The 26,991-nt window shown below is 55.9% G+C and overlaps 1 protein-coding gene across 7 annotated transcripts in view; it reads left to right on the top strand.

Moving 5' to 3' along the window:
* Positions 1 to 26,991, top strand: part of STIM1 (stromal interaction molecule 1) — a 75,893-nt gene that overhangs the window by 17,482 nt on the left and 31,420 nt on the right. For all 7 annotated transcript variants that reach the window (XM_041401137.1, XM_041401136.1, XM_041401140.1 and 4 more), the window contains 4 exons: positions 10,342 to 10,472; positions 19,013 to 19,127; positions 23,707 to 23,818; positions 24,794 to 24,909. In XM_041401137.1, the coding sequence (XP_041257071.1) occupies positions 10,342 to 10,472; positions 19,013 to 19,127; positions 23,707 to 23,818; positions 24,794 to 24,909 (474 nt within the window). The remainder of the gene's footprint in view (positions 1 to 10,341; positions 10,473 to 19,012; positions 19,128 to 23,706; positions 23,819 to 24,793; positions 24,910 to 26,991) is intronic.

The following is a 26,991-nucleotide window of genomic DNA, read 5'->3' as shown; positions in this document are numbered from 1 at the left end:
TGGGAAGGGTTTTTATTCCCAAAGAAGTCAAGGTGATGGCTGCAGGCTGTTGTTGAGGTGGATAATTGAGGTTAGGGTTAGGGATTTCCTGTGGGATCAGCTAATGGAATCTAGGGACAGGTCTTGGAGTGCTGTTCTTGAGTGGAAGGAAGGACTTTGCTGGGAAAGGCACGAGCTGGCTGCAGCAGCGTGGGTGGTTTGGGAGCAGCTCATTCCTTCTGGCTGGAGGAAAAGCACATTGTGCAGCGTGTGCCATGGCCAAGCAGAGGCTGTTGTCACCCTGTTCCCTGCTCTGCAGGGCTCCTGTGATCATGGGAATCATCAGTTCTTGGTGAGACACATGAGGGATAAATAAGGCTGGAATTGGGAGAAGCTGTCCTTCTACGGCAGCGTGGGAATGGTGCTGCTTCCCTTGGATTAATTATGCAGAAAGTCTGGGAAGAGAGCAGGGCAGTCCTTGGAGCCTGGGCTGCTGGGGAGGAGGAGGAAGAGGCCAGGAAATGCTGGGAAGAGCCCTTCTGAAGGTCCACATTGCTCCTGGGGCCCTGGGCTCCCTGAGCCATCCTGTGAGGCTGTGATGGTGAGACTGAACTGGGCTGTAAGCCTGGCTTTTGGGTCAGCTCTGAGCTCTCCATCCTGGGTCTCCAGCTTGGAATGGACATGGAGCTGTGGGAACAAGTCCAGAGGAGGCCATGGAGAGGCTGCAGCCAGGCTGGGAGAGCTGGGGGTGCTCACCTGGAGAGGAGAAGCTCCAGGGAGAGCTCAGAGCCCCTGGCAGGGCCTGAAGGGGCTCCAGGAGAGCTGCAGAGGGACTGGGGACAAGGATGGAGGGACAGGAGCCAGGGAATGGCTGCCACTGCTAAGACTAGCTAGGATGGGGCTGGAGCAGCCTGGGACAGTGGAAGGTGTCCCTGCCATGGCAGGGCTGGCACTGGATGGGCTGTGAGGTCCCTCCCAACACGAGCCTTTCTGCCATTCTGCCATTTCTCAATCAATTCTGACAGCAAGATAGGAATTCTGTACTTCCGTTACCTTGTCAGAGCTACCAAAATTTTGGCTTTTGTATCTCGAGCTCTTCGTGCTCCAGGTGTTCTTTGCCCAGAGCTGGCCCTGGGAACGCTGGCTTTGGGCAGGCAGTGCTGCAGGGATGGATCTCCTGGCTCAGGGGTGGAACAGCAGCAATGGTGTGGGTTTTTCTTTGACTTCTAAGCTTTCTTTGGCATCTTCAGTTTTTCAGGCAGGGATGACTCACTCATCCATTATGTGGTTTCCTGACTTTCAGATTTCTCTTTCACTCCATGATTATGGCTTTGGATCCCAGTGTGCAGCAGCCAGCACTCCGTGCCGTGGGCTGGGGCTGCCTGGAGCGGTGACTCACGGCTGGGATGGGGGCTCAGGAGGACTTGGATTCCTTCCCACCCCTCACTGGGAGTCTTCCAGAGTACACTGAACAGAATCTCTGGCTGCTCCTGGATCCCTGGAAGTGTCCAAGGCCACCTTGGATGGGGCTTGGAGCAGCCTGGGACAGTGGAAGGTGTCCCTGCCCATGGCAAGGGGTGAGACTCGATGATATTTGAGGTTCTTCCCAACACAAACCATTCTGGGATTCTGAAAATCACTGGAGGGCTGGTGTGGGCCATGGGGTAATCCTGTCTCTGCAGAGTGGGAATGTTGATCCTGGGTCCCTGAGAACTGGAGCAGGTGCCACAGGATTGTCCAGTCCCATGGATTCCCCTGGTGCACAGCACTGCCAGGGCTTTGCAGAGCATTCCCAACACATGGAATCGCATAATCCGACAGTGGTTTGAGCTGGAAGGAACCACAAATCTCATCTGGCCACCCTCTGCCATGGGCAGGACATCTTCCACTATCCCAGCTTGGTCCAAATCCCATCCTTGGGCACTTCCAGGGATCCAGGGACAGCCACAGCTTCTCTGGGCCAAGGCCTCACCACCCTCACAGGGAAGAACTTCCCCCTGTCTCCCATCTAAGTCTCTTCTCTTAGTTTAAAACCATTTCCCATGTCCTGTTAGTGTCTGCCCATGTAAAAAGTCCCTCTCCCATCAGTTTTGGATGGCCCTGGCTGTGGCTGCAGTTCAGATGATTCAGTCTTGTTCCACACAGTGGGGCAGGAATGTGTCAGCAGTCAGATTACTTGGTTTATGGTTATGAAGTAACCCAATCTCCAGTTATTTCAGCTCCTTAGAACTTCCCTGCCCACGGGATATTTTGGCTTCTGCTGCTCCTCAGAGAAGGCCCTGACGTGGTATTTTGGAGCTGCCCGTGGGCTGACAGGGTGGTACCAGAACAACCTCTGCTATCTTATTTGTTCAGCCCGGGAGAAATGTCCCCCAGGCCTTGGGCTGAGGAAAGCACGCAGAGATCCATCCCTCCGGAAGGAAATGGGTGAAGTTGGCACTTGGAGGGGAGCACCCAAGCCAGGGGGCCCAGATCTGCTCTGGGGAGGTTTGGGAGCCACAGCGAGGGGGGGAGTCATTCCCAAAAACTCTGCTGGACACGGGGGGGGGGTTGTTCCCAGATAGAGGGGATCGTGTGTTGGGACAGCATGGGCAGCAGGAGAGGTGGGCACTGCCAGGACAGGCAGATCCTGGGATAGAGATGGAGATGGGGGCATGTGTTCCCACAAACACCAGCCTTGTCTTTTGGGGGTTGTGTGTGATTTGGGGGTATGTGTTGTTTTAATGGGCTGGAAAGAGCGAAGCACTTGATGAAAAGTAGGGTGACAAAGCTCTGGTGGGGGGCACTGGGTGGAAGCCAGGGACGAAAGGGCTGTGCTGCTGCTGCAGGGAAGGGAAGGGGGAGGATGTTTGGAAGCAGTGGGCTGACATTAAATCGGTAAATTGGTGCATGGAGAGGATGAAAAGGGCTGATTGCACTCAGTGGTGAGAGAATTGATGGTAGTAAATAAATGCTGAGCGCGTGCCAAGGAGAGGAGCCCATTTGGGGAAGGAGTTTTAAGGTTTTAATTGAGTGTAAGTTCATGACTGTACAATAACCTCTCTTTGCTGCTTAATTCCTTCCTGTGGCTGTGTTCAGCCTTGGTGGTGCACCAGGCTCCGTGGATCACACAGGCCTTCCTCCTGCATCTGTGTGACCCTGCGTGGCTTTGTCATGCTGATCCTGAGACAGGGGGCACTCCCAGAACAGAGACAGCTCTGGCCCCAGGAGCTGGGCACAACCTGTTTCCCTGGGCACTGTTATTAAATGGTCTGTGAGCGTTTAGGGCTGGTCCTTCCAGCAGAGACACCCGAGGGCGTTGGTACTTCTTTGAAAGTCTCCCTCGGAGATCAAACAGTCCAACCTCTGCTTGGATTTACATTTTTTCTAGACTGTTTAATCTGACTTGGGTACAAGGATTTGTTTTTTTGCATTGTGCAAGGAGCTCCCTTAGAGGAAAAAAGTCTCCTTGAACTCCTGCTAAAACTTCCACAGTCACTGAAGGGTTGGAGCAACCTGGGACTGGCTGGGGGTGGCGCTGGATGGGCTTTAAGGGCCCTCCCAACCCCAGCCAGTGTAGGATTCCATGGGGTGGAAAACTGGCTGAGTGCAGTGAGTCCCTGTTGAGCTGCTCCAGACCCTGCTGTCCCAAGGGAGATGGGAACCAAGGAGCAAGAGCACGGGGATTATCCCTGTTGAGCAGATACCTGAAGGCTCTCCTTGGTCTGCTCTGAGCAAACTCCCTTCAGCTGCCAGGTCCTACATCCCAAAACTGCTGGGAGAGTCACTCCAGGAGTTTCCACACTAGAAGGGAGGTGGGAACATGGATGAGGTCCGTGTTGGTCATGGAGTCACAGGCTGATGTGGGTTGGGAGGGCCCTCAGAGCCCACCCAGTGCCACCCTGCCATGGCAGGGACACCTTCCCCTGTGCCAGGCTGCTCCAGCCCCAGTGTCCAGCCTGGCCCTGGGCACTGCCAGGGATCCAGGGGCAGCCCCAGCTGCTCTGGGAATTCCATCCCAGCCCCTGCCCACCCTGCCAGGGAACAATTCCTCATTGCCCAGATCCCATCCAGCCCTGCCCTCTGGGTTGCTGCCTGCCCAGAGCAAGACTTGGTGCCCTGGCTCTGCACCTCCCAGGGAAGGAGTTTGCCAGGGAAAGTAGGTCAAAAGGAACAGGAGAACAAGCATGTGCTAAAATCCCAATTCTGTTTGATAAATCCTTTTTTTTTCTTTTTGACAAAAAGGATTTATATGTCAATTTCCCATGTGTTGGTGGCCGAGTGTGGTGCGTTAGATCTGGAGTCTGACATTTCTCTCTGTAGTAAACAAGCTGCCACAGAGTCAGCCTGAAGTATAAAAAACCCCTCAGAGTTCTTCCCTGACACTGGGAATGGCTGGATGCTCTCGTAGCTCCATCAGGCTCTGATGTTTGGGAATCAGAGCTGCAAACCCAGGATTATTACTGTGCCCTTTTAGCCTTGCTCTCTGTGCTGCTGCTCTGCAGCCTTGCAAGATGTCAGGGTTTCCAGGGTTCCCCTTGCTATTCCTTACCCCTCCAGAGGGAATGGAAATCTCTGGATACATCCCTCACAGCTGAGTGCCTTCGTTAAAATTCGCCAAGTTGTCCTTGGCATTTTTTAGTTGAAACCCAGAGTTCCAGGGGAGGAACCCTGAGCACGGAAGTTCATCCGAGCCCTTGTTTACACGGGTGAAATATGTAAACAGTTCTTTTTCCCCAAATATAGGGCTTTTTTCCTTGGCTGCCCTCCCGGTGTTTATAAAAGCCAGTTATGTAAATGACAATTGTAATAATTAAGCTGCTGTTCGGTGCTGTCCCCAGGGCTGCTGCTGCAGAGCTGGGAGCTGCAGGGGCTTGGGGCATTATTGGAGATAATGGGACCTCACAAAAGGAGATCAAGGGAAATTAAACAAACAAGATCCTCGTTAGAGAATCTCCCATGAGAAAGGAAAAGTCTGGAATGAAGTGATGTTCCAGGGGAGCCCTGGAGATCGTCCTCTCCAACCCTGCCCAGGCAGAGCTGCTGGTCCAGGGCCATGTCCTCTTGAGTTTTGGGTGGCCCCGTGGCTGGAGCCTCCTCAGCTTCTCTGGGTGACTTGTGCCAGCCAGGACCACCATAAGACACATCTTTGTCATTTCTTACAAAAACACCCCAAAATGCTTTCCATGATAGGTGAAAATGGCTTCAAATTGCACCGGGGAGGTTCAGGTTGGATACTGGGAAGAATTCCTTAACGGAAGATGTTGTCCAGCCCTGGCACAGGTGCAGTCACATCCCTGGCTGGATTTCACAGGTGTGGCACTTGGGGACAGGGTCAGTGGTGGCCTTGGCAGTGCTGGGGAACAGCTGGGCTCCATGGTGTCCAAGGGCTTTTCCAAGCTCGATGGCTCACTGAAATTCCAGCTCTGCTCTAGCACTTCGGCCTCAGGGTCCTTTGGTGATCTGGGTGGGGGCACCTTTGGGGTAGCAGCAGGACCCCCGAGCAAAGGCTGCAGAGTGCCTTTGGTGAGGACAGTGAGCCCCGAGGGGCAGGAGGGATGGAAGAGAGGGGCAAGAGGAGGGATGAAACCGGGGTCAGGGGGAATGGAAGGGGCTAGGAAAAGAGATGGAAGGACCAGCAGCAGGGATGGGAGGCAAGTGGAAGGGGTGGCAGGAGGGATGGAAGGGGCAGCAGGAGGGACGGAAGAGGGACAGGAGGAGGGATGAAACGGGGTCAGGGGGAATGGAAGGGGCAGGAGAAGAGATTGAAGGACTAGCGGGAGGGATGGGAGGAGGGCAGGAGGGATGTGAGGAGCAGGAGGGATTGGAGGGACCAGCAGGAGGGATGTGCGGAAGAGGGACAGGAGGAGGGATGAAACGGGGTCAGGGGGAATGGAAGGGGCAGGAGAAGAGATTGAAGGACTAGCGGGAGGGATGTGAGGAGCAGGAGGGATTGGAGGGACCAGCAGGAGGGATGTGAGGAGCAGAAGGGCCAGCAGGGGGGATGGAAGGGCCAGCAGGGGGGATGGCAGGGGGGATGGAAGGGGCAGCAGGGGGGATGGAAGGGCCAGCAGGAGGGATGGGAGGGCCAGCAGCGGGGATGGAAGGGCCAGCAGGAGGGATGGAAGGAGCAGCAGGAGGGATGGGAGGGCCAGCAGCGGGGATGGAAGGGCCAGCAGCGGGGACGTGAGGCCGGCCCGTGTTGACGTGCCCCGGTTAATGGCCCATCAAAGACACCCCTTGGGAGGGACAAGGGACTCTTTGTTGCGCTCGGCGGGGCAGAAGCAGCCTGTGAGCCGATGGTGGGAGATAAAGAGCAGGCCTGGGGCCACCGAGCAGCGGGATGGAGACAGAAGGTTCCCGGTGACTCAGAGGGGCGGGGTGGGAGTGGAGGTGGTGGTGCTGCTCCTCAGGAGCCACAGCCCTGGGAGGACCAGGCAGCAGGGGTCTCTTGGGGAAGCTGCCGGGGCCAAAGTCAGGGCTGGACGTTCTGGAGAGGGAGACCTACTTAAAGCAAATTTCGTAGTCATTTTGAGGCTTTTGTTCGCTGGAGGTGCGTTGGAATAGCCTGATTGCAGTATTCCAGAGCTGCTTGGGACAGCCTGAGACAGGGGAAGGTGTGGATGAGCTTTAAGGTCCCTTCCCACACAAAGGACGATTCTGTGCTAGGATCTTTAGGCTTAATCTTCCGTCAGTCTTAGGCAAATTGGCTGGTGCTGGTCTTTGTTCCTTCATTTGGGTATTCCTGCCCGTGGGGATAACAGGGAGAGGAAGGGAGATAACAGGCAGGGGAATGAATAGCCCATCGTGGCTGCTGAAATGTTGGGATCATTCTGTTACCACTACGGGGTTGTCTGCTGATTAAATCACTTGTGCTCAGTATTCAGGCTCCTTTTGGTCTTGATGAAAGCACCACATTCCTCCCGGGTTTGGTTTGATTGCTGTTGATGGTGTAGTTGATTATCAGCACCTGGCAGCTCTTGAAAGCCTTGTTTTATTGCTGTTGCTCTCAGTCAATCTTCATTCCTGGCATTTGTGCTGCAAATACCCAGGGGTTGTCCTTGGGGTGGCAGGAAATCTGGGCAGGGTCCCCTCAATCCTTGACTCCTCCAATCCTGCATCCCTTCCTTTCTTCATCCCTACAGGTCTCTTTCCCTGGTTGAACCCCTTGAACAGACGTGAGCCAGGGCTCGGGAGTTCCGTGGTCAGGAGGGGGTTAATCTGAATAAACCCACTTTTACAATAACACGACCTTCCCTTCCTATAATCCAAACTTTGCTACAGCGTTGCCATGTTCTCCCCTGCAACAACAAGCACAGGCTCGGAACAAGATAACCATGTAATATTTTGGGAGATATCGTTTAGCCTGGCTTCATTTTTCCTTCTGGAGTCGTGTCCAAGGGCAGCATAAACACAGAGACCATCTCGTGTCCCTGCTCGCTGCCTCGGAGATAACGGGGGCAGCCACACAGAAAGGCCCAGCCAAAGCTCTGAGCCACGGGAGAGCTCTGGCAGGGTAGGAGAGGAACCCCAAATCTCTCCAAGTCAGCCTCAGGGCACCCGGTGTTTTTCTGAGGTCCGTGTGGCTCAGGGTGTCCCTTCAGGAGAGCCCTGGGAAGGGTTCCCAGTTCACTCACTGGTTGGGTCCCCAGGTCACAGCGTTGCTGGACTCCCCATGCCACATGGACAGACATGAGTTACCAGGGAGTAAACTCCCCGAGGTTTGGGAAGCAGCAGGACAGCAGCCCTGCCTCTGCAGGAGGCTGCATCACTGTCAGTGGGAAGCCATTCCCTTGTCCCCAGTCCCTCTCCAGCTCTCCTGGCACCCCTTTAGGCCCTGGCAGGGGCTCTCAGGTATCTCTTGTGCAGGTGAACACCCCCAGCCCCTGCAGACCTTGCACTTGGCCCTGCTGAACTCCATGGCCTTGGCATGGTCCCAGCTCTCCAGCTTGCCCAGGTCCCTGAGGATTCCCCATCCCTGGGTCTCGTGTCACCACCTGGCAGTGCCATGGGGGGCCGGATCAGCCCCGTGTGGTGCTTGCATGGACTCGGGCACGCAGCAAAATGTAAAGTGTTAGTCTTAGAAAGTACAAGATGATGTGAAAAACAGCCAGAAGAGCCCGTTCCATAATCAGGAAGAGGGAAGGGTTTTAATTGCTGTGTATTATAAACACACAACTCTTCCTCCCCAAACGCCCTGGCTGCATGTGGTGCCAACATCAACAGCCTCCAAGGGAGACGTGGAGCTGGGGACATGGGCAGGAGCCAGCCCCTGCTGGGAGAGCTGTCCCATGGGATGTGGAGGGCTGGGCTGAGAGGGGCACCCTGCCTTGCCCTGCTGGAGCTGGGGCCATGAGCAAGAGCCAGCCCCTGCAGGGAGAGCTGTTCTGGTAGAGTGTGAAGGGCTGGGCTGAGAGGGGCACCCTGCCCTGATGGGAGAGCTGTCCCATGGGATGTGGAGGGCTGGGCTTAGAGGGGCACCCTGCCCTGCCCTGCTGGAGCTGGGGCCATGAGCAAGAGCCAGCCCCTGCAGGGAGAGCTGTTCTGGTAGAGTGTGAAGGGCTGGGCTGAGAGGGGCACCCTGCCCTGCCCTGCTAGAGCTGGGGCCATGGGCAGGAGCCAGCCCCTGCAGGGAGAGCTGTTCTGGTAGAGTGTGAAGGGCTGGGCTGAGAGGGGCACCCTGCCCTGCTGGGAGAGCTGTCCCATGGGATGTGGAGGGCTGGGCTGAGAGGGACCCCCTGCCCTGCTAGAGCTGGGGCCATCGGCAGGAGCCAGCCCCTGCAGGGAGAGCTGCCCCATGGCAGTGTGGAGGGCTGGGCTGAGAGGGACCCCCTGCCCTGCTAGAGCTGGGGCCATCGGCAGGAGCCAGCCCCTGCAGGGAGAGCTGCCCCATGGCAGTGTGGAGGGCTGGGCTGAGAGGGGCACCCTGCCCTGCTGGGAGAGCTGTCCCATGGGATGTGGAGGGCTGGGCTGAGAGGGGCACCCTGCCCTGCCCTGCTGGGGCCTTGAGCAAGAGCCAGCCCCTGCAGGGAGAGCTGCCTCATGGCAGTGTGGAGGGCTGGGCTGAGAGGGGCACCCTGCCCTGCCCTGCTGGGGCCTTGAGCAAGAGCCAGCCCCTGCAGGGAGAGCTGCCTCATGGCAGTGTGGAGGGCTGGGCTGAGAGGGGCACCCTGCCCTGCCCTGCTGGGGCCTTGAGCAAGAGCCAGCCCCTGCAGGGAGAGCTGTCCCATGGGATGTGGAGGGCTGGGCTGAGAGGGGCACCCTGCCTTGCCCTGCTGGAGCTGGGGGGGTGGGCAGGAGCCAGCCCCTGATGGGAGAGCTGTCCCATGGGATGTGGAGGGGTGGGCTGGCACTGCGCCCTGCCCTGCTGGAGCTGGGGCTGTGGGCAGGAGCCAGCCCCTGTAGGGAGAGCTGTCCCATGGGATGTGGAGGGGTGGGCTGGCACTGCGCCCTGCCCTGCTGGAGCTGGGGCTGTGGGCAGGAGCCAGCCCCTGTAGGGAGAGCTGTCCCATGGGATGTGGAGGGGTGGGCTGGCACTGCGCCCTGCCCTGCTGGAGCTGGGGCTGTGGGCAGGAGCCAGCCCCTGTAGGGAGAGCTGTCCCATGGGATGTGGAGGGGTGGGCTGGCACTGCGCCCTGCCCTGCTGGAGCTGGGGCTGTGGGCAGGAGCCAGCCCCTGTAGGGAGAGCTGTCCCATGGGATGTGGAGGGGTGGGCTGGCACTGCGCCCTGCCCTGCTGGAGCTGGGGCTGTGGGCAGGAGCCAGCCCCTGTAGGGAGAGCTGTCCCATGGGATGTGGAGGGGTGGGCTGGCACTGCGCCCTGCCCTGCTGGAGCTGGGGCTGTGGGCAGGAGCCAGCCCCTGTAGGGAGAGCTGTCCCATGGGATGTGGAGGGGTGGGCTGGCACTGCGCCCTGCCCTGCTGGAGCTGGGGCTGTGGGCAGGAGCCAGCCCCTGTAGGGAGAGCTGTCCCATGGGATGTGGAGGGGTGGGCTGGCACTGCGCCCTGCCCTGCTGGAGCTGGGGCTGTGGGCAGGAGCCAGCCCCTGCTGGGAGAGCTGCCCCATGGCAGTGAGGAGGGCTGGGGTGGGACTGCACCCTGCCCTGCAGGGAGAGCTGCCCCATGGCAGTGAGGAGGGCTGGGCTGGGACTGCGCCCTGCCCTGCTGTGCCCTGCCCTGCCCTGCCCGGCTCCATCACTGCGCCCTGCCCTGCTGGGAGAGCTGTCCCATGGGATGTGGAGGGCTGGGCTGGGACTGCGCCCTGCCCTGCCCTGCCCTGCCCTGCCCGGCTCCATGGGCTGTGCTGGTGGCCCAGCCCGCCGTGGCAGCTGCAGGGACACCGGGGGTCGCTGCCGCCGCCTGACCGTCGCTGTTTGCCCCTGCAGAGTTCTGCCGCATCGACAAGGCCCTGTGCCACGACGAGGACGAGCAGCTGAGCTTCGAGGCCGTGCGCAACATCCACAAGCAGATGGACGACGACGCCAACGGAAACGTGGACGTGGAGGAGAGCGACGAGGTCAGCGCGGGCCGGGCTGTGCCCGGTGGGGCCTGGGGCTGGATGGAGTTAGGAGAATAAAGAGGGTATTTATTGAAGGGCCTTCGAATAGGCAGGACAACAGCCACAGGTGTGGCTCTGCCAGGATGGCAGAGATGGAAGCAGAAGAGGGCTCGGTCGGGAGAGCTCACATTTTTATAAGTTTTAGTCCATTTGCATACAGGAGCCAACTGTCCAATTAATAGCTTCAAATGATGAAGTTTCATCCTCCTTGCTTGTTTGCCCACCCTCTTATTTTCACATTGTTTGTGCTTTTGGCCTGAAGTTGGAAGAGATTGTCCTTGAGTCTCCAGCTAGAACGGGATAGTTTTGTCCTCACCACCCTGTGAAAAGATCCCAGTAACACTTAACATAAAGCTAAAGCTGCACACCAAAACAGAACAGAGAAATTTCAAACCTGAGGTATCACCAGGGCCTCGCCCAGCCCAGCGCTGGGGCTGCTCTCACAGTCAGGCTGCTGTGGCCAGGGCTGCCCCTGGGCTTGGTGCCTCCTCCTCAGCACAGAGGAAGCCACGTGTCACCTTGAGATGTTCCAAGGGGTGTCTCAGCACTGTCACCAGTGCTGGCTGGGGCTTCTCCTCCCTGCTGGGGGTTTGTAGCCACTTCATTGTTGTCAGAGCAGCTGTGGCTGCTCCATCCCTGGCAGTGTCCAAGGCCAGGTTGGGCGAAGCTTGGAGCAGCCTGGGATAGTGGAAGGGGTCTGCTGCCCATGATAGGGGATGGAATTAAATGAGCTTTAATGTCCCTCCCAACCCAAACCATTCCATGATTTTATGTTTACTGCAGTCTTCCAGCAGCCAACTAAAGAGATTTCGGGCCATGTGTGCTCAGTGCAAAAAAAGGAGCAGCTTTTTGTTGTGTCAGCCTTGGACATTTAGGTGATAAAGGATTGAAGAGAAAGAAAGTTGTTGTTCTTTATTTACACAAGCACTGATGGAAATAAGAGTCTGCTGGAAAAGGAAAAGCTCTTTGTTTGCAGTGTTGCCTCAGTTGTGGTGGGTGCTCGTTGGAGGTGAGGAATTCTGTCTTCTGGGGAGAACTGGCAGCTAAACAGGAAAGGCAAAGTGTTGGAAGCTGAAAGAGGAAGCACGTGGGTGCAGGGATCTGCTGCCACTCACGGGCAGCTCTGCAGTCCCAGGTGACAGAATCCCAGACTGGTTTGGGTTGAAGGGACCTTACAGAGCCAGCCATCACAACGTCCCTCTGGAGCAGTGACAATTCCCAGGGACACGGCACAGGCCCCTGGAGCCAGGAGCTGCTGGTTTTGGGTGGCTGTTCCCAGCTTGCAGGGCTGTTCCCTCTGCCTCAATCCCACCTGACTGAGTAGTGAAAGCAACTGAAAAGCTTCCAGTTGCATTTCCTCCAGCACCTGAGGTGTTTCCCTGGAGGCAGTTCCCTGCACTGGGTGGCTGGAGCTGCAGCTCAGCCTCTCCAGGGACTGGGGCAGCCTCGGGCAGCCCAGTTCAGCCCAGGTGTGCTGCTCCCTGGCATTAAATCAGGAATAAGCCTCGTGTCCTTAGGGCTGGGCAGAGCTGGCAGTTTTATGTCTCTGAGCAAATATTGCCCCCACTCCCACTGGAGTCATGGGGAGCTCCTGGTACAAAACGCTGCTGGGAACGTGTGCTCAGAGCCTTGGCACAGAGACACTGCCAGGGTGGGAGGAATTCAATGGGTTTTTTCCAAGAGGCTCCAGAATCACTGCCTTGGTGTTCTTACTGCCACTCCCCAAAGCCCTCTGAGCTGGATCTGAGAGTGCTGAGCCCTGCCAGGGCTGCTCCTGCTCCCAGCACCTCTGCTCTGCTTCTAGCAGGGCAACAGGCTTGGAAAAGGGTCTGGAGCACTAGGAGAGGCTGAGGGGGCTGAGCCTGGAGCAAAGGAGGCTCAGGGGCCCTTGTGGCTCTGCACAAGTCCCTGCCAGGAGGGGACAGCCGGGGGGGTCGGGCTCTGCTCCAGGGAACAGGGACAGGAGCAGAGGGAACGGCCTCAGGCTGCTGGAAAAGGGTCTGGAGCACCAGGAGAGGCTGAGGGGGCTGAGCCTGGAGCAAAGGAGGCTCAGGGGCCCTTGTGGCTCTGCACAAGTCCCTGCCAGGAGGGGACAGCCGGGGGGGTCGGGCTCTGCTCCAGGGAACAGGGACAGGAGCAGAGGGAACGGCCTCAGGCTGAACCAGGGCAAGTTCGGGTTGGACATTGGGAAAATTCCTCCTGGAGAGGGCTGTCCAGCCTGAGAGGGGCAGAGGGGCACAATCCCAATCCCTTTCCTGCTGCCCACACTGTGGGACCAGCCCAGGGCACAGGGATTTCAGGTCCCAGTGCTCGTGGCCAGGGCCTGTGGAGCTTCTCCCCCAATCCCAGCTCCCTGTCCCCAGGGCTGCTCCCAGTCCATTCTCCCCAGGCTGTGTTTGTGCTGGGATTGCCCCAAGCAGAGCGCTCAGGTTGTTGCACTTACAGTTGGACTCCATGATTTTGGAAGTCTTTTCCAACCTCAGTGACTCCCTGTCCCTGGATTCCATCCACGCAGTTGCTGCTTTACCTCTGCTAAGCTTTTATTGAAGTTGCATTAAGTTCACCTGTCAATAAGCTCTGGAGCCACTCAGTGAGGTATTGCAGGAATTTCCCTCTCTGAGCTGGCTCCTGCTGTGTTCTCCCTCTCAAGGTTATCACTCTTCCCCCACATGGAGCCTGCAGTCAGGTTTAACTCCGGGCTGTGGGGGGACAGCTGCTGGGGGATTATTGGGAAGAATGCAGGAGGCTCAAATGTAAACCTTTTACGGGGTTCATGGACTTCCAGGATGGTCTGGGTTGGGAGGGACTTTAAACCTCATCCAGTTCCACCACCTGCCGTGGGCAGGGACACCTTCCATTATCCCAGGTTGAGCTAAGCCTGGTCCAGCCTGGATTGGAACTCTTCCAGGGATGGGCATTTTCCTGCTAGGTTGAGAACTTTATATTTTCATTTATTATTTTGGCCCCTACCCTTTGGGGGTAAGTGATGGGAGTGTTTTGTTTGGACTGAAACCCCTGCCTGGGCAGAAGGGGACACACAGACAACACAGGTACTTTTAAAATAAATTATGGGTGCAGTTTTGTCCCGCAGCTTCACGCTGTCCATGCACCATCCTTGCAGTTCTCCTGCTGGGAGGTGAATCTTCAATGAACTTTCAGATGACATCAGTGGCCTCGATTAAAGTGAAAGAACTGTCCCTCATGGGGAAATCTTCTAATTAGGGATCTATTCCTGTCTCCACGCTCGCAGCAAAGGCAGCTGTGGCTCTCTGGGATGTGGGTGCCCGCTGCCAGGGCTCTGCGATGCTGCCAGCCTGGTTTCCTCAGGAAGCAAGGTTTGTGTTGCTGCTCGGCCTTTCTCTGGCTCCTCCCAGAGCCAGCTCCCTCTGCCTGGGCTCGCTGGGTGGGGAAGCCTTGGAGACAGGAGTTTTCTGTCCCTTTGGTGGAGCTGGAGGCTCAGGGCAGCTGCTGGAGCTGGGGAGCACGGCGCGCTCCCGGCGCGTGGCCGGTCTGGCCCTTGGCTGGGCACAGCAGGAGCTGGTGCTCGGGAGGGAGGCTGGCACACATCCAGGGGTGTGGGAGGGATGGGAAGCTTGGGAAAACCACTTCAGTAGCTGGAGTTTCTGCAGATAAAAAAACCACAGAACGGAGTTCAAGGAGAGATCGGACAACGCTCTCAGGCACGAGGTGGGATTGTTGGGGCTGTGAAGAGCCAGGACTTGGACTTGACGATCCTGTTGGGTCCCTCCCAACTTAGAATCACATTTTGTGATTCTATGGAAAAAAAAAAAAAACCCTCCAGAAAATCCCATTTTGTGGATCTGCTCATTTCTGAGTGTGCCTTCAGCCAGAAAGTTTGTCCCCAGTCCCTCTGCAGCTCTCCTGGAGCTCCTTCAGGCCCTGCCAGGGGCTCTGAGCTCTCCCTGGAGCTTCTCCTCTCCAGGTGAGCACCCCCAGCTCTCCCAGCCTGGCTCCAGAGGGGCTCCAGCCCTGCAGCAGTTCTGTGACCCCTCTGGGCTCTCTCCAGCAGCTCCAGGTGCTCCTGCTGTTGGAGGCCTCAGAGTACCAAGACCAGCATTCCCAGGCTGAGTCTTCCCACTGTGATCCCAGCTCCTCCTGGGGTTTGTAGCAGCGGTTCTGGTCCTGGTGCTTTTGACTGGTTTGACCAGGGTTTGTCTTTCCCTGAGCTTGGTGGGGAGACTCGGGTTTGACTCAGTTTCCTTGTGGATTCACAGCCCGGCTGAGGCTGGGGTGCTCTGGGTGGGATCTTGGAGATGGTTTGTGTGGGACCATGGCAATGGTCTGGTCCACCCTCTGCCCAGGGCTCAGAGCTTTGGCTGTCTCCAGGCCTGGGGTCAGTGGGATCTTTCCAGTGCTTTGCAAGTAGGTCAGTGCTCTGCACAGTGCTTCTTGTGCCTGGGGTTTGGAATATCTGGGGCAGTGGAAGGTGCCCCTGTCCATGGATGGACTTTAAGGTCCTTCCCAACCCAAACCAGTCTGGGACTCCATGATTTTGTCTTTTCCCCAGAAGGTACTGGTGGGAAATGTGCTTTGTTGGGCTCAGCCCAGCTCCCCCAGCCCCACCCTGCTCGTTTATCAGATCCTCCCCCAGCCCAGCTCCGTCCCTCCGGCGAGTCCTTGGGTTTGTTTTGGAGCCCAGGGGAAGCTGAGGGATCACCTTTCCTTTCTAAATATACAGAGCAGCAGCTGAGCGTGCTGCAGCCGGAGCAGGAGCGGGGCCGGTGACACGGTGACATTGCCGCGTTCCCGCTGGGCACGGCGCCTCCGGGCCAGGCCTTGGCGCAGCTGGAGCGCCAGGCTGGCTCAGCCCCTGCTGCCACCACGCTTCCCAAGTTCTCCTGGGTTCCATGTTTCCCAAGTTCTCCAGGGTTCCATCTTTCCCAAGTTCTCCAGGGTTCCATGTTTCCCAAGTTCTCCAGGGTTCCACGCTTCCCAAGTTCTCCAGGGTTCCATGCTTCCCAAGTTCTCCTGTGTTCCATGTTTCCCAAGTTCTCCAGGGTTCCATGTTTCCCAAGTTCTCCCGTGTTCCATGTTTCCCAAGTTCTCCCGTGTTCCATGTTTCCCAAGTTCTCCAGGGTTCCATGTTTCCCAAGTTCTCCCGTGTTCCATGTTTCCCAAGTTCTCCCGTGTTCCATGTTTCCCAAGTTCTCCAGGGTTCCATGTTTCCCAAGTTCTCCAGGGTTCCATGTTTCCCAAGTTCTCCCGTGTTCCATGTTTCCCAAGTTCTCCAGGGTTCCATGTTTCCCAAGTTCTCCAGGGTTCCATGTTTCCCAAGTTCTCCTGGGTTCCATGTTTCCCAAGTTCTCCCGTGTTCCATGTTTCCCAAGTTCTCCAGGGTTCCATGTTTCCCAAATTCTCCCGTGTTCCATGTTTCCCAAGTTCTCCCGTGTTCCATGTTTCCCAAATTCTCCCGTGTTCCATGTTTCCCAAGTTCTCCAGGGTTCCATGTTTCCCAAGTTCTCCCGTGTTCCATGTTTCCCAAGTTCTCCCGTGTTCCATGTTTCCCAAGTTCTCCAGGGTTCCATGTTTCCCAAATTCTCCTGGGTTCCATGTTTCCCAAATTCTCCCGTGCTCCATGTTTCCCAAGTTCTCCCGAGTTCCATGTTTCCCAAGTTGTCCAGGGTTCCATATTTCCCAAGTTCTCCTGGGTTCCATGTTTCCCAAGTTCTCCCGAGTTCCATGTTTCCCAAGTTCTCCAGGGTTCCATGTTTCCCAAATTCTCCCGTGTTCCATGTTTCCCAAGTTCTCCAGGGTTCCATGTTTCCCAAGTTCTCCAGGGTTCCATGTTTCCCAAGTTCTCCTGGGTTCCATGTTTCCCAAATTCTCCCGTGTTCCATGTTTCCCAAGTTCTCCAGGGTTCCATGTTTCCCAAGTTCTCCCGTGTTCCATGTTTCCCAAATTCTCCTGGGTTCCATGTTTCCCAAATTCTCCCGTGTTCCATGTTTCCCAAATTCTCCCGTTTTCCACATTTCCCAAATGGTTCAGTTTCCCACATTTCCCAAGTTCTCCAGTTTCCCACATTTCCCCACATTCTCCCCTTCTCCACATTTCCCCAAATTCTCCCTTTTCCGCATTTCCCAAATGGTTCCGTTTCCCATATTTCCCAAGTTCTCCTGGGTTCCATCTTTCCAAGTTCTCCCGTGTTCCATGCTTCCCAAGTTCTCCTGGGTTCCATCTTTCCAAGTTCTCCCGTGTTCCATGCTTCCCAAGTTCTCCTGGGTTCCATCTTTCCAAGTTCTCCCGTGTTCCATGCTTCCCAAGTTCTCCTGGGTTCCATCTTTCCAAGTTCTCCCGTGTTCCATGCTTCCCAAGTTCTCCTGGGTTCCATCTTTCCAAGTTCTCCCGTGTTCCATGCTTCCCAAGTTCTCCTGGGTTCCATCTTTCCAAGTTCTCCCGTGTTCCATGCTTCCCAAGTTCTCCTGGGTTCCATCTTTCCAAGTTCTCCCGTGTTCCATGCTTCCCAAGTTCTCCTGGGTTCCATCTTTCCAAGTTCTCCCGTGTTCCATGCTTCCCAAGTTCTCCTGGGTTCCATGTTTCCCAAGTTCTCCAGTTTCCCACATTTCCCAAATTCTCCCGTTTTCCACATGTCCCCAGATTCTCCCCTTTTCCACATTTCCCCAAATTCTCCCTTTTCCGCATTTCCCAAATTCTCCCATTTCGCACATTTCCCCAAATTCTCCCTTTTCCGCATTTCCCAAATTCTCCCATTTCGCACATTTCCCCAAATTCTCCCTTTTCCGCATTTCCCAAATTCTCCCATTTCGCACATTTCCCCAAATTCTCCCTTTTCCGCATTTCCCAAATTCTCCCATTTCGCACATTTCCCCAAATTCTCCCTTTTCCGCATTTCCCAAATTCTCCCATTTTGCACATTTCCCCAGATTCTCCTGGTTTCCACATGTCCCAACATTCTCCCCTTCTCCACATTTCCCACATTCTCCCCTTTTCCACATTTCCCCAAATTCTCCCTTGCCACATTTCTCTCCACTCTCCCATTTTCCACATTTCCCCAAATTCTCCCCTTCTCCACATTTCCCAAATTCTCCCCTTTTCCACATGTCCCCACATTCTCCCCCTTTCCACATTTCCCCAAATTCTCCCTTTCCACATTTCTCACATTCTCCCATTTTCCACATTTCCCCAGATTCTTCCATTTTCCACATTTTCCCACATTCTCCCGTTTTTCACGTTTCCCCAAATGCTCCCATTTTCCACATTTCCCCAGATTCTTCCATTTTCCACATTCCCCATATTCTCAAATGTTTTCCACGTCCTCAAATTCCCCCCTTTTCCACATTTCCCCAGATTCTCCCCTTTTCCACATTTCCCCAAATTCTCCCCTTTTCCACATTTCCCCAAATTCTCCCCTTTTCCACATGTCCCCACATTCTCCCCTTTTCCCCATTTCCCTAAATTGTCTTGTTTTCCACATTTTCCCAGATTCCTGCATTTTCCACATTCCCCAAATGCTCCCGTTTTCCACATTCCCCACATTCCCTGTGTTCTGGCAGGCAGGAAGAGCCCGTGCCAGCTTTTGGGCAGAGCCCCAGGCTGCAGCTCCTGCAGGGGGTTTGCAGGGATCCTGGGACCTAAAAATTACCATGACCCAGGCCTTGTCCGTGCCCTGCGTGACGTTCAGGCACCATCTCCAGACCTAAGGGTGTTTTTTGGGTGTGGGTACCAGCCTGTCGCACGTGGAGAGCCCAGGGATCGTGTCCTGGGGGTTGGGAATGTGGGATTATCCTTGAACTTGGTTCCAGCTGCTGGGCACTGGGATGTGAGTGGTTCTCTGGTGGATTTCACAGACTGGTTTGGGTTGGGAAGGACCTCAAATGCCACCCAGTGCCACCCTGCCATGGCAGGGACATCTTCCCCTGTGCCAGGCTGCTCCAGCCCCAGTGTCCAGCCTGGCCTTGGGCACTGCCAGGGCTCCAGGGGCAGCCCCAGCTGCTCAGGGCCCCCACTGAGCTGGGATACATAGATTTATCTGTATTTTTCAGTGGAACTACTTCCCCTCCTGCCTGTGGCATTTGTTCCAGCTTGGATTTGAAGGTGCAGATCAAACCCAGGAATAATTTTTTGGGTTCTTACTCCATTGACATAAAGCTGGTTCCATTGTGCCACTTATGTGAATTTTTGGTGTTACTATAATTCAAAGAAAAGTCTGGAATCCCAAGACCAAGCATACTTATCCCTACTCCATTATAAATTAATTTAACATATTTGCTTACTGAATATTTCCTGGCTGGTCTTTCCAGGAACAGAGATATTCAGGGGAACTGCAGGGAATATACTTATATCTGTATAAAAGATAGATGTGTATACCTTATATATCTAATATATCCATCATGGTTTTTTAATTCAGATTTATTATAACTTTCCCATCAAAATTATTACTATTCAGAAATTTTCTTTATGCTCCTCATCTCCCTATAAGATGAACCAAAGCTTAATCCTGCTGTTAATTCCTCTCCTAGTTCTTGAGGGAAGACTTGAATTACCATGACCCAGCAGTCAAGCACAGCACTTTCCATGGAGAGGACAAGCTCATCAGTGTGGAAGATCTCTGGAAGGCCTGGAAAACATCCGAAGGTAAAAAAGGGCAAAAAGGCAAGAAATCCTTTCCCAGGAGTGCCAAGGAGTTTGGATTGCAGATGCCCTGGGCAGAGAGTGCAGCTCTCAGGAGCAATGTGCTGCTTTTCCTCCCTTGTGCCAGGCCTTGTGCTCTTCAGCTCCCTTTTTGAGGTGTGGATTCCCAGGATTTCCTCGGGGTTGGTGCTTCCAAAACTGTTCCTGCAGCACCTGAGCGTGCCCACCAAAGGATCAGTTCTTGTTTTGTTCCTCTGCCCTAGAAATGTGTGTTAAATACAGCCAAATTCCAGGTTCTTCAAACACCCAGTTCCAGATGGAATTGTACTGGGGTGATGGCATCCTACATATTAATAGAGCTGCTTGGGAGCTTTCCTGCAGGTTGTGTTTTTCTTAGCAGAAACATTTTTAACCTGGAAAGCTCCTTCACAGTGAGAAGAAGGGAGAATAAAATCCAGGAAGTGTCATAAGTGCAGTCCACGTAGAAATAACTTAATGCTGTTATTTATCCCAGCATCCAGGGAGCTGCTGGGACTTCAGCTTCTGCTGAGAAACCTCCTGAAACCTGGGAGTCTTGGAACAAACTTTTAAGATTGGCAAGTGCTTCCCCAGTGCTTTCACACAGAATTCCACAGAAATCACGAATCCAGTTTCCTTAAGTGTTCCTCATCTCTAAAAGAGGAATTCTATCTATGTCCATTCCTTGAAATACTGGATGTTAATCTTCTAATCAGTTCACCAGCCACAGCAATTTCAGTTTCTCATTTATGTCCTGTTTGTGTTTGGCTTTTCTGTGTTAGCCCTTAAGTGTCTCAGGTGGGATGTGCTCTGTGTTTCCAGAGCTGTGGGTGCAGCCTCAGGGAGTGCAGCAGTCAATCCCATTCCCAGGAGCACTGAATGGACCCTGAGGTGCAGCATCTGCAACGTGGATGGAAACACAGTGGGGCTGTGCATGAGGAGAGAGGGCTCCAGGGAGAGCTCAGAGCCCCTGGCAGGGCCTGAAGGGGCTCCAGGAGAGCTGCAGAGGGACTGGGGACAGGGATGGAGGGACAGGAGCCAGGGAATGGCTGCCAGTGCCAGAGGGCAGGGCTGGGTGGGATCTGGGCAATGAGGAATTGTTCCCTGGCAGGGTGAGCAGGGGCTGGGATGGAATTCCCAGGGCTGCCCCTGGATCCCTGGCAGTGCCCAAGGCCCGGCTGGACACTGGGGCTGGAGCAGCCTGGCACAGGGGAAGGTGTCCCTGCCATGGCAGGGTGGCACTGGGTGGGATTTGAGGTCTCTCCCAGTCCAAAGCAGACTGTGTGATATCCATGTGACAATTCCAGAGCTGTGTGTCCCAGACCAGACTCTCTCCCATGGAGCTGGACATGGATGTGTTGAAAATTCTTGTCCACATCACTTCAGGAGTGGCACAATTGCCCAGGACAGGGATGGAATCACATCCTGGGGCATTTCACAGCCCTGAGGATGTGGCACTTGGGAACATGGTCGGGGTGTCTGTGGCAGTGCTGGGGGTGGTTGGGCTCTGTGGGCTCAGAGGCATTTTCCAGCCTCAGGGATGCTGTGATTCCATGACTCTGACTCCCTGTGCCTCCTGTAAGAAATATTTATCCCCTTACAGGCCTGTTTACACACGGCTTTGCCTGGAGTGTGTTTTGCTGTCAGCTGGGAAAGGGTAGAAATCATTAAGGGATGGAGGAGAACATCCCTGGATACTCACCAGACCCCTCATTACTGAGCTGCCCTGGCTGTGTCCCTGCCTCTGCACAGCCAGGGCAGCCACGTCCCTGCAGGGACACAGTGGCTGTCCAGTGCTGGACTGAGCTCCTGCTCTTGTTTTCCCTTTCATCATCGTGTAGATCTGGCTGACAGAACGAGTGCCTGCTTTCTGAAGGGTGCTCTGATGTCATGGAATCACAGGAGTTGGGGTGGGAGGGACCTCAGAGCCCACCCAGTGCCACCCCTGCCAGGCAGGGAGCCTTCCACTGTGCCAGGGTCCAGCCTGGCCTGGGACACTGCCAGGGAAATTTGAAGCCTAGTTTTGGAGTTTGAGCTGAAGTCATCAATCAGGCTCGTAGGAAAGGTCTGCTCCCTCCTGTGGGTGTGCAAACAGCTGTGAAGGGCACTGACATCCCTCAGGTGTGGGGTGGCTGGGCCTGTGTCACTTATTTTCAAGCCATTGCTTTTTCTCCCTTCCATTGCTGCTGTTCCTGGTCACGTGTGGGAAGTAAAAAGAGATTTCTGCCCCTGAATCATGGCAGAAGGTAAAGGCTGTGGTGGCCTCACGAGGTGCTGGATCTGAGGGGTGGCACCTGGGTGAGCCTGGCTCTGCCAAAGCTGTGGAAGCGATGCCAGATCAGCCCCTGGGGTGAGGAGGCAGGGCAGGGTCCTGCTCATCTGTGGTTCTCAGGGGTTCTTCCCACAAGAAACACGGCTGCACGTGGAGGTGAGAGAAGCCAGGGGCTCTGGAGGAGCTGCTGCTGGCTGGGCACGTGGTCTCATGTCCTGTGGCAAGTGCTGGTGATGCCACTGTGCAGGGCCTGTGGCTTCTCCCATCGTTGCCATCCTGCTGGTGCCACAGCCACAGGTGTCCCCTGGTGTGTGGCACAGTGACAGGAGCTCCCTGCGGCCAGGGAGGGTTGGTGGCATCGTCTGTGCCACCCTGCAGCTGGGTCACCATGCCAGCACCTGTGGGAATGGCACCTTCCTTTGGAGCCTTGCTGTGCTCACTCAGCACGGGGCTCTGCCTCAGCTCCCTCAGCTCAGTTAGCTCTGAGCTCACTCTTCTCTCCCAGATCCCTCTTCTCTCTCATCACTCATTCCTCTGAGCTCCTTCTCCCTCATCTCCCTCAGGTCTGTGAGCTCCTTCAGCTTCCTCGTCTTCATCTTTCTCCACTTCATAGTTCAGTCAGCTCTCTGAGCTCATTCATCTCCCCCAGCTCCCACAGCTCCAGCTCCCCCATCTCTCCCAGCTTTGCCATCTCATCTCTCTGAGCTCCATCTCCCTCATCTCCCTCAGGTCTGTGAGCTCCTTCAGCTTCCTCGTCTTCATCTTTCTCCACTTCATAGTTCAGTCAGCTCTCTGAGCTCATTCATCTCTCTCAGCACCCACAGCTCCAGCTCCCCCATCTCTGCCAGATTTGCCACCTCATTTCTCTGAGCTCCATCTCTCTCAGCTCCCCCATCTCTGCCAGATTTGCCATCTCATTTCTCTGAGCTCCATCTCCCTCATCTCTCTCAGCTCCCCCACGTTCCCCAGATCCCTCATCTCTCCCAGACTGCCCATCCCTCCTCTCCCTCACCCCTGAGCTCCCCATGGGAGGTGTTGGGCTCCCTGGAGTTTGGGAAGATATTTCTGTGCTCGTGGGCCCTGCCAGGGTTGGCATTGCAGCAGAGCCATGCAGCCCTGCCATGGACGGGGCCAGGGGATGATAAATTCAAGTGTTACAAAGCCCCTCTGTCCAATAAACACATCTGCCTTGTCCCAGGCCAGGCTGAACATGACACTGGGACACTGGAGGTGTCCCCGCCATGGCAGGGGTGGCATTGGATGGGATTTAAGGTCCCTCCCAACCCAAACCAGTCTGGGATTCTGGGACTGTGTTTGCCTCCAGAGCATTGCTGTGAATACAGCACAACAAAGTGGCAAGGGCAGGAGCTTGATTTCCTAAGGTTTCCTCATTTATGGCTCTGGAGCTGCATAACAGCTCCAGAAATAATCCACAGATGCCCAGGGGAGGAGGTTAAGGAGCAAAGTTCACCTGGTTCACTTGGGCTGCAGCACCTGCTCCTCCTCCTCCCACAGATCCTTTCTCAAGCTGCTTCCGATCGGATTTTTCTGGCATCGCTCCGTGTGTGCTTTTCTTAGTCAGAGCCCAGAGGGAATCCCAGCCTGGTTTGGGTTGGAATGGACCTCACAGCCCATCCAGAGCCCTGGCAGGGACACCTTCCACTGTCCCAGGCTGCTCCAAGCCCCATCCAGCCTGGCCTTGGGCACTGCCAGGGATGGGGAGTCCACAGCTGCTCTGGGCACCCTGTGCCAGGGCCTGGAGCAGGGGGTGAGGTTTTGGGGGCTGACCTCAGAATTCAGGGTCTTTGGGCATGTGCTGAGGATGAGCATTCCCTGCTGGAGTGTGGAGGCAGCAGGATCACCTGGCTGATAGAAATCCCAGTGATCCCAGCTGGCACCTGCCGGCGCTTTGGCCCTGCCAGGGTGCCAGGCCTGAGCCCTGCTGGTGCCATGGCAGGAGGTGGGGCCTCCTCTGCTCCTCTATCTGATGGCCTCGTTGCATGTGTTAATTTTGGGAACTGCAGGGGCAAACCAGCCCTGGGAAAGGTGTGGTGTCACAGGGAAAGCTCCAGGCAGCTCTTCCCATGCCACGTGGGGGCTCAGGGGCAGGAGAACCTCAGCAGTTCCTGAGTCTTGGCAAAAGTGGTCCCACAAGGGGAGCCTGGCGCAGTGGGAGGTGTCCCTGCCCTGGCAGGGTGGCACTGGGTGGGCTGTGGGCTCCCTCCCACCCCGAAGCTGTGACCCCCTGGTGTCCCATCCCCCGATGAGCTGTGGCTGTTGTGCTCTCTGCAGTGTACAACTGGACGGTGGACGAGGTGGTGCAGTGGCTCATTTCCTACGTGGAGCTGCCCCAGTACGAGGAGACCTTCCGCAAGCTGCAGCTCAGCGGCCACGCCATGCCCAGGTCAGTGCCATGGCCAGGTCAGTGCCGTGCCAGGGTCAGTGCCAGGCCCAGGTCAGTACCAGTCCCAGGTCAGTGCCCACAGTGTGCCCATGGGATGTGTGCAGGGAGAGAACCAGGGCCTGGAGTCAGCCTGATGAGAGGAGTCAGCTCCTCTCATCACCTGAAGTTCCTTGGCCTGTGCACTGCCCAGTTCTGCTCCAGCTGTCAGTGAAAAGAGGGGAAATTTGGGTTAGATACAGGGAAGGAATTGTTTCCTGGCAGGGAGGGCAGGCCCTGGCACAGGGTGCCCAGAGCAGCTGGGGCTGCCCCTGGATCCCTGGCAGTGCCCAAGGCCAGGCTGGACACTGGGGCTGGAGCAGCCTGGCACAGGGGAAGGCGTCTCTGCCATGGCAGGGGTGGCACTGGGTGGGATTTGGGGTCCCATCCAACCCAACCCATTCCATGATTCTGTGGAAGAGGAGCACTGGCTGGGAGTCAACCTAAATTTGTAACAGGTTGGAAAAACCTCAGTGCAACTTTTTTGGGTAAAGGTTCCTCTCACTGAAAAGGGCCTTTTCAGCTGACTGGGAAGGAGGGATTAACTGGGGTTAAAATGAGGGTGTTTTTGGGGCAGCACAATGTGTGCCCACATTCCTTCCAAGGGAGAACTGTGGTTTATGGTCTGTGACAGAGGATGTAAATGCAATGGAGATTTGGTTAAAAAATACTTACTAGTGATTTGTAGGACACCAAAAGATGGGTTTTGATGGGAAATCAGTTCCTCATGCTGTCAGGTTCATGAATTAGGCCCGGCCCTGGTTTTTCCTAAAAATGCTGCTGCCAAGTGTCCTGGAGACACCCTGGTTAGAGACAACAACAGTGAGGGATTTGCCCTGGCAGCAGGGAGCTCCTGGGCCCTGCTCTATCTCCCTCATGCCTGCTGTGTTGCTGGCCCTGGTGGCTGTGCCCAGAGCAGTTTCTCGTCCTGTTGTGCAGGCTGGCAGTGAACAATGCCACCATGATGGGGACCGTGCTCAAGATGACCGACCGCAGCCACCGGCAGAAGCTGCAGCTCAAGGCTCTGGACACGGTGCTCTTCGGGCCTCCTCTGTGTGAGTACCCCAATCCCGCCTGCCAGCCTTGGCAACGACCCCCAGGGCCACCAGGTCTGCTCAGCCTGGGCACCAGAGCCAGGCCTGGGTGACCCAAAGTGCCCCCAGCACAGCCTCACCTGGGAAAGGCACCCCGGCACAGTTCCCCTGGAGCAGGAGTGGGTTGGTCCTGGGTTTATGGGAGCAGCTCTGTAGCCTGGAGCATCCTGGGCTGGCATTCCCATCCCAGAGAGGTGCAGCTGGGAGGTCCCACTGTCCTGCTGGGGACACAGGTAAAACCTGCTGCCCTTGTGCTGCTGGAGGGCAGCAATCCTGCCTGCTCCCAGGGCAGCTGCTGCCATGTCCTGGAGCTCTGTCATCATCTCCTGGCCTTTCCTGGGGCTCCACTGCCCTGTCCTGGGGCTCTGCTGGTGACTCAGGCTGTGAAGTACCCACCTCTGGAGGAGGGAAGGAGCAGCAGGCTGGATGGGAAGTTCAGGGTGGTGGTGGGAGGCCCGGGGCTCCTTTGATGCCTTATCAGGATCTCCAGCTCTCTGATGTGTATCTCCACGCTCCAGCTGCTCCCAGTTCCCTCTGGCTCCTGTCTGCTCCCTGTTGAAGGTGCTTTTGTCTCTCTGCTCCTCTGGCATGGCTTTCTCCTGGGCTTTGGGTGCAGAGGGCTGGAATCCCCCCTTTCCTGCTGCCCATGCTGGGGGATCACCACGGGAATTTTGGGGTCCCAGTGCTCGTGGCTGGGGCATGTCTGGCCTCAGCACTTTCTCCCCAGGCTGCTCTCCACCATTCCCACCCGGTCCTGGGAAAGCTGCCTGCACAGTGTGAACCACAGTGTGAGGCTTGGCAGAGCCACAGGGAGGAAATCACAAGCCTGGCTTGTACAATCAGCCACTTTTGCTCACAGTTATTGAAAAGCCTCTTTTTGCACAGGCACAGTTTGGTTTTTAATTTTTATTTCTTGCCTATGTGAAGCTTTTTGATGCCTGGGTGGCTCCAGCCCAGCGACTCCTGTGCTGGGGGCAGAATTTTTCCAGAGCTGTTGTGCTGTGTAAATGGCAGAGTGAATGGCTTGTACTGGCTGGGAATTAATGTCTGTTGCCACGCTGGAGCTGTTTGTTCTGCCCTGCAGCTCCCTGGCCCTGCAGGCTGACCCTCCCTGGGGCACAGAGATCAAAGTGTGCAGGGAGCCGTGGTGCTGGGGCTGCTCCAGAGCCAGGGCTGCTCACACACCTCTCAGCTCCTGCCTGGGAGCTCTCCAGGCCAGCCTGGGCTGGTGGAAGGTGTCCCAGCTCACAGCAGGAGGTGGAATGGCATGAGCTTTCAGGTCCCTCCCAACCCAAACCATTCCGTGCTTCTATGATTGTATATACAGGGTGTGTGAGAAGAGGAAATACACTTGAAATCTGTAGCTGAAGGAGAGTTTTATCCCTTTTCAGAAGGTAAAATGTACTGGTTTCTGGTCATCTGAACGGCTTTGTCACCAGGCATGGGGAGAGGTTGTTTATCTAAACCAATTCCTTCAGGAATGGATTGCAAAACACCTTCCAGAGGCACCAGCAAGGGGCAGCTTTGGGCAGTGCTGGGTGACCTTTCAAGCTGCAGGATCTGCTTTACACCTCCTTCCCCATGCTCAGGGAGGTGGCTCAGGAGGGGAGCTGGGCTCTGGGGGTCTCTGAGCTGCTGGCAGTGGGATGTGGTGCACAGGTACAGATTTCCAAGGGTTTGTCTCCTCTCTGGAAGCTCTGTTCACCACAGGTGTAAAAGCTCTGATAAAAGCAGCCTCAGCTGGAGCCCCAGGCCTCCTGCAGGCTCCTAAATCCAGACACCCTGCTGCCCGTGGGGGGCACAGCAGGTGGACACAGAGCTGTTCCTGCTGCTGGGTGAAGCTTTTCCTGACCCAGGGCTCCAGGGGTGGGTGTCTGGCTCGTGGCAGAGGCTCCAGCCAGATGCCATGGCCACTTTCCATGTGGATCTGCAGGCTCCTGCCATCCCCCCAGGTCTGGTTCCTGCTGCCAGGCTCCAGCCCTGCCATTTCCTACAGCAAACAGGTCTGACCACTTCAGCTCTGTAATTACTCCAAGTGCAAGG

This window comes from Onychostruthus taczanowskii, unplaced genomic scaffold, assembly GCF_017590055.1.
Source record: "Onychostruthus taczanowskii isolate IOZ18803 unplaced genomic scaffold, ASM1759005v1 scaffold187, whole genome shotgun sequence".
NCBI lineage: Eukaryota > Metazoa > Chordata > Aves > Passeriformes > Passeridae > Onychostruthus > Onychostruthus taczanowskii.
The sequence above is the reverse complement of the archived record's forward strand: the minus strand, read 5'-3'. Positions and strand labels throughout refer to the sequence as shown.